Raw genomic sequence first — 15,661 nt, 5'->3', positions numbered from 1 at the left:
TGTTTTGAAACAGACATGACCGGTGGCTCATGGGGCTACGGGGTCATGGGGTGCCAAATTAAAAGAGCACCTCGGGGCCCTAGAGGTCAGATCTGAGCACAGCCCCATGAGCTTCAGCAGACCATTGTATAATATTGATATAAATAGTAACCGGGTGTTCTGAGAGAAACGGTTTCCTTGCAACACAATAGTTGAATTCATGCGCAAGATTCACCCAGCTATGCAATGCAGTACACCGTGTATGTGTGCTGCAGTCACAAGCTGCCAATGAGAGCATAGGCCTGCTCTGTCAGAGAACAGCATGGTATTCACCGCTCAACCCACCCACCCATTCACCACCAAACTACTGCTGCAAACACCCCCAACATGGAAGGAGGAACGTTTAAAAAAAAATCTGGCTCTGCTGTGAGACAGGCCGAGTGGACAGACAGGCAGACAGACAGGGAGAGGTCTGTCACATGGCCTGGACCAACACCTTCCCCCTAATCTCATTTGCTTGTTATCAGCCCCATCAAGCTGACCTCGGCCACAGCAAAAATAAATAACTAAAATAAGCCAACAGATGTCCATCAATTTGCCATTTGAGGTTTTTCCCGCCCTCCTTTCTCAGATTACTGCGTGACCAAAAATAATGCCTCACATTCAACCCAACAAAAAGTGCTTTGAGCACCATTTGGATTTTAACCATCTGGACAAAAAAGGCCAAGATGACACAAAAAAATGAAAAGGGAAACTCGGTGATGAAGAAATGATTGTGGCTATTGTTGTGGCTGGCTGGTTGGAGGAGAAGACGGTTTCTGAGACAGCCAGACAAACCTCCTGTGTCTGAATAAGGGAGCGAGCTAAAAGAAAGGGGAAGACAATGCATCACTGTCTTTCCTCCTCCTTGAACCTGGCAGAGGCCCAGCACTGGCAGGCAACACTATGCAGATAAACGCAGCCGATAACACGGTATGTTCAAACCTGTTTCTCCTCCCCGAGCACACCAATCCAGCGTCTGCGCACGCAGGTTCAACCCTGCGAGGTAACGTGCGCCGTGTTGTAAATACATTACGGCATGGTGGACGCCCATCTGCTGACGACGGTGGAGTCTTGAGATGTTCCCGATGCTTCGGCATATGCGAATCTCCCGCAACAATAAGCAATAATTGACTGCACATTTCTGGGCCAGATTCCTTTGCGGCGTGTGGGTCTTTATAAGCAAACAGAAAAAGCTTTGACTGTACGAATTGTTTCTGGCATACAGTGAGGATGAAAAGGCAGTGGAAACGGGGTCAGTAGCCTTAATTGAACTGCAGTGGCAATTGGAAGGACGGCCAAAAAATATACTAAGAGCACATTGTTCCCATCTCTTGTAACAGATGAACTCTGTGACAAAAATGTACACTTCTTCAAGTTCAACTCAATTGTGTTTGTGTAGTTTGCCTTCTCGGAGCAAACGTACAAACTCGCACAAACTTCATCTAGCCCTTTAACAAAAGGACAGGCCTTAATCCAAATATATGTTCCTCTGTGGGGGTGATCCAGTGATCAATGCTTAAAGGGAAGGAATTAATTTGCAGTTCAGCTAAGGATTTACCACATTGATTATCGTTGCACCGCTGCAGCTAGATGAATATGTTGGGTTATGCGGGGAATTTATTATGTAGCCAAAGTAATCGTGTTTATTTTCTTTCATTCTCCGTGTGATAGGCAGATGATCAGGACAAGGGCAAGATTTGCACTAAAAATGTCTGCTAGCAAGATTTGAACATACAAATTTGTCTCGCTACTGGAATGGAAAAGATTACTGAACTGTGCATTCATCATATATCCAAAGTAATGCAAAGTAATCGTGTTTGCATTATTTCTTTTACTTAAGAGAAGGTTTGTGCTGGAAATGGCTTTGCTATATGACAAAATACTAATGTATCCAATGTTGCTGAAAAGGAGATTACTGAGCTCTGTTTCAGGCCGCTTTATGTTGCATTTATAATGCCGCTTCTGGCTAGACTTTATGTCTTGATGCATAGTTTTTGAGAAAGACCACGCCAATACTAAAGAGCCAGTACTAAATCTGATCAATTCTGGAGAAACTAGGGACCCACCAAATCACTAGTTTGCCTCTCTAAGCAACTCATGAGTGGATATTAACTACAGAAGACAACACGGCACTGAAAGTATGAGGCATTTCCAATGGATCGAGAGAAAAACGTTCAGTGCATTTATTACTTTCTAATAATATACCCCCTTCTTTGTATCGTATCTAAGGCTGTTCACCAGATGGTGATCAAAGAGTTGAATTTATTGTTAAGCCACATTTTTATTTACCTCTGCATAATTTTTCATAACCTCACCATCTGATTCTAATTCACACGCAGGTCCTAGGCCCTCATGAAGGAGGCAGACTACAAAACAAACGGATCAAACGACCATCTTTGTAAAATGACAGACAGGCCCCAAGGATGGCTGGATTTGCAACTGCAGAAATTAATGATGAAATTTCTAGTACGGTCGCTTCTTTCTTAAGGAAAGCTTTTAAGGATTAAAAACTGAGTCATCTAAATCTTTAGAAACTTGCCTTTAAAACTCTATTTTTTTTAGTTATTAAATCTCGTTGATACGACTCTGATGTCTTGTCAGAGAGGATGCTTTCCAGATTGTGGTTGCCAGATTGTGTTACTATCTTCTTTTGTGAGGATGTCAGTGGCTGAGCTTTAGGAGAGAGATTCGCCAGTCTGAATCATACATGCCAAACATTTAATCTCAATTCGAGCTGTGACACGGAGAAGTCTTAGCCAAACAGCGAGCGTTTTCTGAAGAGGGGTCGCGACCTCTCCAGATACAATAAGCAAGTTGACAACAATAACAGACTGACAGCTAACGCGACACACATTGTGAGGGCGAGGCATGACTGTGCAGGAAATGGCCCTCTCTCTGTGTCAGCACTCCTTCCCAGAAACAATACCGACTAGCTCTGTGTGGCAGTTTACGTCATGGCTGCCGAACCAATAAAGCATTGAGGGTATTTTCGAGCAACCAAATAGAGGCAGATGGAGCATAAAGAATAACCAAAGGCAAATGACCAGTCCATCAAAAATGGAGCACATTAAACATCTGTGTGGTTACAGTTTCGTTTTTTTTTAACCACACATTTTATTCTTTTCCAGCAAAGTTCTTCACACACAACTGCACATAACACAGTAACAATTGTACGACCAGGGACTTTCCCACAGTCATCCTCCTGCAGAAAATCCTGATTGTCTGCAGGATGAATGCGCTGCCCGAGCCCAAGGAAAAAAAATGTTATAATTTGCATATCCACAAATTAAACTGTTGTAATATTTTGCTCAGTCCTGACCAAACACTTGCAGGAAATATATTTTCTCTCCTAAGAAGGTAAACTTCACATTTTAGTGGACTCTTTGTCCAGGAAAGCACCACAGATTTTTCATGTGTACAAAATGGCTGAAAATGGAGTCACTGATGATGCTACAGTACACGTGTCTCTCTGTATCAAATATTAGTATTGTTGAAATTGCACCATAATCTAGTTTAGCCTGGTGGTGGGCTGATATTTGTATATCCGCACTGTCTGCACAGCCACACTGAATGTTCAAACACTGTTCTCCATCCACAAATTTACCTCTTGTTTATAATCTTTTCTATTCAATACTGCTGAGGCAGATGGAGGATGAATGCACACAAGACAACAAACACATCGAAGATGAACTGCAGATAATCAACAACTGCAGCAACATTACAAACGCAGAAAGCACCTACATGGAGTCTGATTCCATCAATTATAAGAGCTTGATTGAGATTTAATTCAAAGCTGGGGTTTAATTGCTAATATCAAAGCATAATTAAGCTGATAAATCATGACTGATCTTATTGAATTAGGGATTGAAATAGCAGGGAACCTGCAAATTGTCTATGTCAGCTAAATAAGTGTTCTTAATTGTTGACAAGTTTGCAGATTTTAGTGAAACTGATCAAATATTTAAAGGCAGACAAAAGATATATGTTTTTTTTGTTTCCTGTTCAATTTGAAGGGACTTGTCTTAAAATAAAATCACAATTTTCAAATGTTGAGAAAATAGCTGAAAAACCTCAAATGTCTCTGTGAAACATGGCTGGAAGCCCTTCGTCAGGCTCAGTTCATGCAGTATATTGTAAATTTACCTACTAATAGAATTCAATGTGGATAAAGTGATTAGTAGTGAGAGGCAGTCATCCTCAGAGGAAGCAAAGAGACAGAGAGGAGATTTTGAAAGACAGAGAGGAGAACAAATAATGCTAGCAAAACCAAGTGAACGTAAGCAGGATGAGGACTTAGATAGGTCCTAATATCTCCCCATGCAATTCCCCCTCTCTCACACTCTGTATGCACGCACACTAGCACAGATACACACTCTCTCTCTCTCTCTCACGCTGCATCTGCCGGAGCTAGTGGCTGTAGTTAAATTGAAATATTTCCCGGCGTGTGTCAGAAGCATGCAGAATGGTAATTATGACAGATCTGATTAGGCGGGCCGAGTCGGGCGGCTCCGGGCTGCAGGTGCGACCTTGTGCATTCCTGCGTGTGTAAATAAAATTAATTACAAGCGTAGGGGGCGCGCAGCGCGTGACATCAGCGCGCACAGGGGGGACTCCCACGGGGGGCACCCTAATGGAATATTTTCCCCGAGTCTAATAATACAGTTGGTATTGACTTGAGGTAATTAGGGGGATCATTAAAGCGCTTTTCCCGGCGTATTTGCCTGCCTGATCAGATTAGCGAGAATGGGCCTCAGAACAAGCCCTGTGTGGTCTGTCAGGAGAAGTGGAGACAGTGGGAGTGGGTTAGCTTGCTAACATTTGCAGGAAAGAAAAAGCTAGCAAAACCCTGTGCCTGTCAGTGGAATAGGAGTAACTTTTTCTAACAAGCCAGAAAACAGTGAGAACTAGTGATGTGAGCTGTGTGACAGAATAAGCATCGGTTAGGCTTGTTTATCGAGAGAGCTCTAGTGCTACTTCAGTTATGTAGCGAACTGGCTAACAGCTGCTGTGCTCCACGAAACATTTGTCATACAGTAATGTACTAGAGGTGATGAGGATGAGACAATTTGGAGTCTTGACAGTCGGGGCAGATTCCTAGTTTGGACTGCAGGGAAGGAGGTGGGCGACGAGGGGGGAGGGAGTTGTGCGGTTGGAGACAGATGGGGTGAGAGGTGGCACGTAAGGCGTAAGTGAGAGAGATGGCAGGAGAGACACAAAGTGCTCTGAGCATGCTCAGTGAGACCCCGTGCTCCCACTAAGAGGAGGAGGGCTCAGAAAACAGGCTGGTGGGAATTCCACTGTCCATTAAACAATAAGAGAAAGGCTCATTTCAGAGGGAGGGGAAGACTTACCGTTTGCAAGATAATTCGTTCACTAAATTAATTATTCAGACAGCTGGGTCTCCAGTTCAAGAAATTGTGTCTTTAATAATGGAGGGGATCTGGCCTAGCCTGTTTCCCATGGCAACCTAATAACCAAGCAGGCACGGGAGATAAATAAATAAATCAATTAATAAACAGTCACGGCCCTTTTAGATCCCCAGGGGCTGTGATATGCTCACTCTGATCTGCCTAATTTGAGAGAGAGAGGTGAGGAGAAGCACACAAACAAAAATTAAGACTTGATGCCAGCACTGCTGTAACAGTAAAAGTCAAACTTGTGGGAAGCGATGCAAAACTGTAACAAGTACCAGTGTAACATCTTCACTGTCGATTCTGCCGATCTATGGATGCCACGATTTTCATGCAAAACGCGACTTTTAATATTCCGACCCCGAGCAGCTCCTCACAACAGACAAACCTCTGAACGGTCACAATCTAGACAGAGACACCGTAAAGGTCAGCCATCTGCCCCTCTTGTAAAGCAGCCACTGGATGGAGCAGAGCTGCATGTGTGTGTCTGGTTTGGTATAGTTGGCTGAGATTAAAGCTAAGAAAAGCTTTCATGTCCATATAAAACATGTAAAACCACTAAGCGGATTCTACCCGTAACAGGAAATTAGCAACTTTGGAAACATGAAGCAGTCACAGTTATGCGGTCACCCTCCCTTCCTCCTATCAGTATCCCCACCCGCCGCCTCCACCCACCTTCACCCAATAGTCCATATCCTTAGACCAACGAGGCACTCACTCCCCGCCATCACCGGCCCCCCACCACTCCCCTCCTCCACTCCAGGGACTGCCGTGCCAGGCGGGTGCAGGGTGACAGATGGCATACACCAACCTCCCCCCCCTCTCTCTCCCCTACTGCACCAGCCCCCCTGCTCGGCCCCCCCGGTGGCGCAGCGGCGGACCAGATCAGTGCCATTCTGTCTCATTAGAGCCTGGCTAATTAGCGTAGCCTCTTCCAGGGGAGAATGAGCGAGTGAGAGAGGGAGACAGAAAGAGAAAGAGAGATGGGGAGGGAGGGCGCCGTTTGTGGTGTTGACTGCGTTCTGTACTCCACTGGCCATTGAGGAGTCGGAGGGCTTTGAGCCCCGCAGTGCGCAGGGCTCCCAGGGTGCTTGTTTTATGACAGCAGGGACTCTGATTCCATCCACCGCACAGTTCCTCTCAGGAAGTGTTGGGAATGTTTAGACATAAAAGTCGTGTCAAAGGAATGCCCCCGATCCGCTCCACCCCACCCTCAGCCGACCTCCCATCGCTCAGCTGAATATTAGCTGCCCTCTCCGTCAGGCTAGCCAACACAGCAAGCCTCCCCTGTTAACATGAATGAAAACAAAGCACTGCAGCTTGCTAGATAGTGCACTAGCCCTACTGAGCCAGTTAATAATGTTGACATCAACTCCAAGCTATCCAGATCATAGCTTGCACCTCTGCAGGCTAAAATGAAATGGGCCGTTTGGCAAATAGCACAACTTCTGGCAGTGTCAACGCTGGATTTGAACCAGCAGCGCGCAGTTGTTTTCTCCAAGTCTGACATCTCCTGAAGCTAAATGGAGATGGAGCATTCTTGGAGCGTTCGATCAGTCTGAATCATTGAGGAACGGATCATGAATAATGATTTCGATTTTATCAAAGAGTAAACACAATATGTATCCTAATAAATCAGAATGGCTTTGTGGATTGCTTAAAAAAATGAATGGTCTGACTTCAAGTAAATAGCAAACATTAATCTGATAAAGTATTATGGCTCGGGTTAGAGTCACTGCTCTATAGTTACTACTCTGAATATGTGGCAGTAAAAGAGTGATTGAAACGCAACGTTGAATATGTGCATGTGGAGGGTGAGGACTGGCAGAGGCCTTCAGTGGTTACGAGCCCTAGGAGAGGACAGAATGGCTGCGTTCCAAAAACTCCCCAAACACCAGCCGACATAAATATGCACACTGGAGTATACATGCACTGGTCCACGCATTCAATGTGCCTCCTCAGAAAAACACACAGTACATGCTCCACACCTAACCGCACGCTCAGTGGAGCGTGAACCAATGAGCAGGCTCGGGTTAACTTTTCTACTCAAAGTATTGCTGCCCGTGGCCTCCATCAGGTCACCATCTCCCATCTTTCTCTCCTTAAAGATTGTCAGATCTGTTCTCATCTTCTTGGCTGTCTCAGATACTCTAAATACACCAAGTGGTGTGCACCTACCCGCATGTGTCCAAGTCACCTGGTCCCGTGCTTATGTAAACATACTGGGAAACCCTAAGCTGAGCTGAACAGGCAGAGTTTGAAATGCAAACCAAGCAGACAGGACAGTGCCAGTTTCAGTGATGAGGCCTCTTCCTTCCCCTCCCCCCATGATTATTTCCCTGGACCCCATATGGGCATCCTGCCAGTCTAGCCCATCCTCCATCCTCATCACCAACCACAGTACCAGCAGTCTCTGCTGGCATGGTGCTCTACCCACGGCTCGGATGGTTATTTTTTTCCCCCTGCAAGGCTGCAAACCTCTCTTGACCTAAGCTTAAGTGATGATTTTGAACATTATAAATGGATACATTCAGCTGTTCCTCTCACTGATTTAGACAAGCATTTTACTAGCATTTTAAAAACCTAAAAAATGTTTTTAAAGCAACACCTCTTTTAAAAATGAGTAACCACTGCAGCCAATAATATGTAATATGACTAAAGAGACAACAAATCACTGCTAATCACTAACGAGCATATTGTGGGTATGTGTTCTACAACAAACCACCACATTTTAAAATGATTTTTTCTGGTTAAAATAAAACTAGTGCCATCTTTTATCAGTTAGCATAAAGGCAGCACACTTTTACTGGATATGATATTTCATGTTTAATAGTTCAAAATCTACTAATATTTTCATCATTAATCAATAACTATTATATTGACTAATCACTTGGTTTTGTTAAATCGGCAACAATCTTTTGAAAAAAATGGCCGTCATAATTTCCCAGGAACCAAGGTGACGCACTGAGGAAGAGAACAGGACGTCTGCTTGGTTCTTATCTATTTAGGAATCTGTGTGTGTGTTCCTGTCTAGCTATCTTTGTGAGGACCGAAATCTGCATTCTACTATACTTGTGAGAACCAACAGTCACTTGTGAGAACACACACACCGGTCCTCACAAGTTTGAGGCTCAAAATGTATTTTTAGTGTCAGGATTACAATTAGGTTATGGTTAGGTTTAGGGTTAGGCATTCATTTTTAATGGTCAGGGTAAGGGGCTAGGGAAACCATTATGTCAATGAAGGTCCTCACTAAGATAGCTGAACGGGCTTGTGTGTGTGTGTGTGTGTGTGTGTGTGTGTGTGTGGGTAGCGGGATGGTTTGTTCTCATTTCTTGACAATTGTTCACCTGCTTCGGGTGTATTGCTAGAGACCTGATTTAGTGCAGTGTCAAGTCTTTGTATTTTGACTAAGAGCTGCCTTCTATTACACTTTCACATCTACCGATCGCCTGTCTGTGAGGCATTTAGAGAATATTGGTAAACTGCAGCTTCATCACTCCCAGCCACAAGGATACTTTCAATCTGTACAAAAAACTGCAGTAAAATTGAGTACAAAGATGGTAATAAAGGTTCTCACTAAATACAACTTTGTTCCTTATCTGCATGTCAGAGGAAGTGATTAATACAGGGCGAGATTACATTTGATTAGTTACCAACTGGCTCAGTGAGCATTAGCTCTGCTGCTCAGACTTGCTCCATATGGTTTGTGTTAAGTAATTGTATCCTTATAGGCATCTTCTATTCAATACAGTAACGCTATATCTGTGTATCACCTTTCATAGCCGTTTGCCTGTTTGCGAGGTGTTTAGGGACGTCTGTAAATTTCAGTTGTGGTGATTAACTCTTTCCGCAAGTCTTTACAACGAGACCTGACAAAAATGATTGACTCATGGCTTGACGAGCAAACTAGCTAATCTATCATTTAACATATCATTGCAGCCCTGCGGTTGCCTACACAAAGTGCCATATTTATTTACTTTTGTGTATGACAGTGATACTATACACAGCATTGAGGGAAAGGAAACCCTTTTTTATCCAGACTGCGATGCTGGCATTGAGGATAGTAAGATAAAAATGCTTGAACTGTCTGCCCAGAGCATGAAACTAACACAATGAACCCACTGTCCTGCTTTAAATTAAAAAAATATATATTGGCAATTTCTTTTTTGAATATTTTTGAGGAAACTGCAGCGGAAAGCTGGGTCCCAGCATCTGATTTTCAGAGTACGTGGGTGCTGCTGGGGAGGAGCAGCCGCTGGCCTGGCGGTGCTGGTAGATGTGGCAATGCCGGCTGGGTAGTAAGGGGGGAGGACCAGCTGCCCGGGGAGCGCCCATTACGAGATAGAGCCAGAGATAAGTGCTCTCCCAGGCCCCTTTTCAGAGGCATAATTAGCACACTTCTTATCTGCTGCTCAATTCACATTCACACCCGCCTGCCATGAATGGAACGTGAAAGAGAGGCAGAAATCGGGGGAACGAGAGAGGTAGAGGGGCAAGACAGAGAGATGGGAGGGAGGTGGAGACAGCATGATGGAAACCTGTTCCCAGACAAACCGTCATTTGAGAAGAGAGAGACATGAGCGAGTTAATACTGCGACCGCCTCACTCTCCCCCTTTTCTCTATCCTTCCAAGGAGTCTTTGAACTCCTTAACAAAAACAGTGGTTTGTGCATCAAACTGCAATTTGGTAAAACAAAGCTATCTGGGGCTATAATCATCCTAATCAGCAAGAAAAAAATAAAGCCTTTGCAGATATTTCAAGATTATTCCGCCCTTGGTGATCTATTTCTCCCCCCCACCATCTTCTTCATCAAGCACAATTGTGGAAATCTTCCCAACTCTGCCTGCGACAGACACACGAAAACCTTTAATAATAAGTCCTCAGTGCTACATTTTTAATTGCTTTTAATAAAGAGTTAAACTGGCGCTATGTTTTCACCCTCTGTTTCCAACACACACAAGCTTGTGTTGTGTGAGCTCTGCGCTCTTTGTGAGAAGATGACAGGGGCTCCCATCATCATCTAACTGAGTGGAGCTAATATAAACAGGTTTGTTTGGTGTTGAAACAGTGTCGACTGCTAAACTCCAAACCCACAATAAAGAAGACATGTGTCATTATGACGATAAATCGCTCCACTGATACACTGAGCTAAGTTTCCTTATGCGCCGTCTCCAACCTTTGATGGAGATGTACAGTTTTCCTGCACACACGCATTGAAGGAAATTCACCAGAGTTCACCAATCAGAGACAAAAGGTCCTCAATTTCTGGCTTTAAACACAAAGGCTGTGTCTGCACGTGTGTGGACATTGGACAATTACGTATGCCCGTCTGGACTTTCAGGCTTGGATTTATGGCATATCAGTACAGCTCTACTTTAGAAAGCACGATCCAATTAACAAATTATGCTACCTAAACACAGAGGACAATTTGCGACAGTTCTTTAGTGTGTATTTCACTACCTGGCTCTTGGAGGCCGCCACCTTTGCAAACAAGGCCTGGGACACTTTGGCCCTCTTCATCTCCTGCTGGATCTCATCGTAGATGGTGGAGTTGATGTTGAGGATGCAGCTGTCTGCCTTGCCGTTCCACTCGCTGGGCAGCGGTGATGGTTTAACCTGGTAATAAAAAGAACAAACATTTGATTTAAAGGCTTTCCCGGTTTTATTAAACTCTAATATGTTGTTAGATATAAGATTCTATTTGTATTTGGCAGGTTTAGATTGCATGTGTGGACCTGGACTCTCTACTCTGTCTGAAGATTTTTTTTTATTAGTGTTGTGTGACAGTTGGTTTACTAAATACTGCAACAGAGTAATGTAATGTAATTTAACTTTATTGTTCCAGACTTTCTGATAACACTTTGCGCTGATAGACAGAGAAATTAATATTTGCCTCGCGCTTGAAAAATAACTTTCCAGCTTCATAAACATAGAAAACACTAAAATTGCACTGACATAGGGATATTGTTGTCAATGAGAGTGACTTGTATTTTCAATGAGAATGTATCTGCTCAGTTGGCAGTGCTGGGGTTGGGGAAGTGAAGGGGTGAAGTTGTTTGCTCACAGGTGAAATGCCCACAGGGATTCGGGGATTCCAATCCTCCGGCCTTACGCTGTTACAGTCTTCCCTTCGGGGCTAGAACACAACACAACCATATTTGTTCAGGCTCACATAAGAAAAAAAAATAATAAAGGGAATCTGTCTGAACACATGATCATGCATGCAGCCAACTCTTACACACACACCCGCGCGCTCGAGTGTAGATTTCACCCACACACAGCGCCAGCCTTACTTTGCTCAAAAACACTTAGATGTGTTGTGTGAAACGTTATTATTCTTATGTCAAGCCGGTGATTAAAAAATAAATGTAAGTCAAGTGAAATCAAATCATCTTCATTCAGCGGCTTGTTGCATCTTGACGAAAATCCTTTGACAAGGTAACAAGTATCCTAATAAAAGCATTACCCAAGAACCATTAGCATATGAATCATTCCATACGAGTCTTTTTGAAAGGAACCATCGACAGGGTTGGGTGTGGGTACAAGTAAATGGCATTCAAATAAACCATAATAACACCAACAGCTACCATCTCACGATGGAACTGGTGATCAAAAAACATATATATTCAAGTATTTGTCTAGACACCTAATACGAGCTCCTTTATGTGTTAAAAAACAATCTCTGAAATTTGTGGTGAAAGTGGAATGTCTGAGAATTTCTGGGCCTTTTATCCTGTTTTATGACAGCTCGACACGGGCTTGTCAGCGGGAGCAGGAGGGTACCGTGTCAAGCAAATTGTTAAGGCAGAGACATGCACTAACTGGCTTTGGGAGAGTCGAGCCGAGCCATCGGTACATGTGAGAGAAACATACCTCTGCATCTGTTTTTATGAGGCCAATAAAAACCCTCCTCTGTCTCAGGCTCAATTGCCACCCTGTCTGATTTATGTGCTTAAATTCACACCGCATTGCTTCATAGGAGAGGCTGGCAGATGGCCAGGTGTATGAGTGTGCAAATCTGTGTGTGCGCGTGAGAGGAAGGACAGAAAACAGGTCTATATGATAAATGTCAATTGGTTTAAGTCATACAGGTGAAGCATATTAGGCCTTGAGATATTGTACTGATGTGCCAACAGTATTTTGAGTGATGTGAAAATAAAAATCAGAAAGCAGGATTTGAATTTTCTACACCATGCTGTAGCCACTGCCTTTATTCTCCGCCTTGGAGATTTATTTCTGTTTTATTTTGTTTCGTTATGTGCCTCTGCAGCTCTGTGAGCTCACTGCAGATATGCTAAGATAAGCCTGATATGAACTTAACAGGCACTTCATAGTTCCACGTTCCTGCCTTGGCTTTAAGGACACTAACAGGAACACTAGAAGCAGATTATTTTGCCAAAACCTTCTTTTATTTTCCTTTTTTTACATCAATAAATTCCTGTGCGATAGTTCACTCTGCTGCTTTGAGTTCCCGTCCTGTGCCGGCACAGCCTGAGATTGTAAAGATGAGCCGTGAACTGCAAAATGCTCCTGCTTTAAGTTCAGCACCGCTGCTTCACAGTACGACTCTTTCTTTTCAGCCGGCCACTGCCACCACGCTGAGCCTTTTCAGAGGGAAGATTGATTTTTAAGATGGGTGGGCTGGGGCTTCTATCTCACTCTCCTCCGCACCTAAATAAAAGCCAAATTTTCACCGGAGACAGGACAGAAGAAGCCTTTGTCTGGCCCTCTCACCTCCCAAATGCAGCTGACCGCACTTCAAATGGGCTTAAGTGGTAGAAAGTTGCCACATACCTTTCAAATGAGGGACACTGATTTGCGGCGAGGGTACAAAGTTGTGCTGTACGAAGCGATTTTGAAAGACGCACTGACTAAACGATGTTTGATCTTTCACAGAGCTTGTCATCACCGAGTGAGCTTTATTTTTTTGAAATGGGAGGGCTGTTAATGCTGCCTAATGCATGGTAAAAGGTCAAAATTAGCACAAAAAATTATCCATCATTTGTGCACCATTCTCACCTGTGTGGTGAGGGCGGGGATGATGCACAACTCATTTACATGCAGGAAGAATGTAAAGTATGTTCTCTTTACCACTGACAGACTTTTATTTGTTCCATGTGTTTCTGGAGAGGCTGATACAATAGAGGGGAATATGAAGTATGCAACGAAACAATGTGTTGGGGTTGTTCTTGTACACACGCTTGTTGTTGTCCCAGAAAACAGAGTGTGCTAATGAGTGCATGATGTGCCTGTGTTTGTACAGTATAAATATTTAACATCGCGCAAATGTTTTATACCAACTGACTGAATCTTCTGAAGAAGAAAGAAAAAGGAAATAGCCTTTTGTTTGACCTTGTGTGGTTTGCAGCACCTCTAAAAAAGCGCCCGCGTCACGAGGTTTGATTCACACGTCTGTCTGTCTGTCTGTGATCCCAACACAAAGACGGACGGACAGACATTCTCAGCTCAATCCAACCTGCTCTCACGCATGCATACCTTTACCCGTTGCTCACTGCGTGTAAACACATTCATGAAATACCAACAACATCTCGGCAGAGCTGGCTCAACAGTTCAAAGGAACAGATCCCTTCAGATATGTCGTTTTATGGGGTAGAAATGTAGATTTATCAGCCCTGAGTGTTGTGTGCACACTGAAAACTATAACCGTGTAGAAAGTAGATTTTCTTTGCTTTTTGTCAGCCACAGGACTTTAAAGAACTGTCACTTCATTTCAGATTACTCTGACTCGGAGCAGAAAGGGTTTTCTTTGAGTTGGCCACACAACAGAATAGTTGTGGAGTTTAATAAGCAGGGTAATGGCAATAAACATCTGGGTTCGGTTGGCAATACTACATGATTTTTGGGTCCCAAAGTTGACAAAGTATTTACTACAACTGCTGATGCTTTGTGTTTTATCCATCACACTTCTGCTACCAGTGGAGCACAGCCTCATCTCACATCATATGTCAAGTTCACCGTCCTAATTTGGTGGCGTATTTAAGCTCCATAACTTTGCATGTGTGTCTGCTGGTTGAACCCATCCACCACCCCAGCATCCACTATAAGCAGCAGGGGCCTGTTCTACTTAAGCAAGTTTTTTTTAGGTTATTACAACATGCTGTATAACCACAGAAGAGCATCCACAGAAACAATAATTTACCTGTACAGGTCGGCTGGATGGGGTGCTGATGAGCGGAGCGGAGCCCATTGCAGAGGCGGCCGTGAGGCTGCGCTCCCGCTCCTCCTGATAGATGCGGTCACGTTCGGCCTCCGGCAGCTGCAGGAAGTTCTGCATGGCGCGCAGGTTGACCAGTAGCGACTGGGACGCCGTCTTGGGATCTTCCTCCTTACGCAGGATCTCAGACAGTAAGCCCTACATGATGAAACCACATTTAGTATATATATTTAAAAAAAGAAAAAAAGAAAAAGAAACGAGAAGGTGCCAAAAGAGCAGTGGACGGAGAGCAGCATCAAAGAAAAGTGAAAGAGGAAGAGAGAGTAAGAGGCTCCCAGAGCGGGAAATAGATGTGAAGCAGGGGTCATGGTGGTAACCAATAAGGAGAATAATCACATTAGAGGGTTCTTAAGTAAGACAGTAAAGTGTAAATGGAGACTCTAATGACAATGGAGCTGTGACGCTCTCACACACGCTTTCTTTTCTGAGTCAACTGATTATATGAGAGTCTCCACCTCTCACAGACTTGCAGGAGCTTTGTCTACAGAGAGCAGTCCATTATTAATGTTATAAAATCATCCCATCATATCCTCATGACTCTCTGCAGGGCTTTTGTCTGGAAGTACAACAATACTGTTCTGTCAGTCTAAAGCACTTCATCCATGATCATTTGTGGAGATGACGGGAAAAAAACCCACTTTACTGAAACTTGTGTGTGGCCTCTGAACCCATCGCACATGGGTGGTATTTAGCACATCTTGGACATATTCTTTGAGTCGTGTACTGCTTTGGATAAGAGCGGAGCTACTCGCCTGAAACATCTTGTCTTGTTCAGCGGGCAATCAGTGTATCCTCTGTTTACTTTTCAATAGCGCTCAATTCCATCATTATGAGACGGCGATGACTCCATTATCAGAGACGTGTGATTGGGCCTTTTCATCAGCTCTTGGCCACACACTGTGCAAACCATCGCTCCGCTTCTCTCACCATCAATACGTGTGATTTGGTAATAAAACAAAGTGATGGTAAAAACAGATTTGTGCCTTTATT

The 15,661-nt window shown here is 43.8% G+C and overlaps 1 protein-coding gene across 3 annotated transcripts in view; it reads right to left on the bottom strand.

Moving 5' to 3' along the window:
* The window catches only part of satb1b (SATB homeobox 1b), a 57,966-nt gene that overhangs the window by 8,847 nt on the left and 33,458 nt on the right, over positions 1-15,661 (bottom strand). For all 3 annotated transcript variants that reach the window (XM_004568529.5, XM_076890226.1, XM_004568528.5), the window contains exons 9-11: positions 14,597-14,809; positions 11,501-11,572; positions 10,897-11,052 (exon numbers count right to left, since the gene is read on the bottom strand). In XM_004568529.5, coding sequence (XP_004568586.3) covers positions 10,897-11,052; positions 11,501-11,572; positions 14,597-14,809 — 441 coding nt within the window. The remainder of the gene's footprint in view (positions 1-10,896; positions 11,053-11,500; positions 11,573-14,596; positions 14,810-15,661) is intronic.

The sequence above is a fragment of the Maylandia zebra genome, linkage group LG11 (genome assembly GCF_041146795.1).
Source record: "Maylandia zebra isolate NMK-2024a linkage group LG11, Mzebra_GT3a, whole genome shotgun sequence".
Taxonomy (NCBI): Eukaryota; Metazoa; Chordata; class Actinopteri; order Cichliformes; family Cichlidae; genus Maylandia; species Maylandia zebra.
The sequence above is the reverse complement of the archived record's forward strand: the minus strand, read 5'-3'. Positions and strand labels throughout refer to the sequence as shown.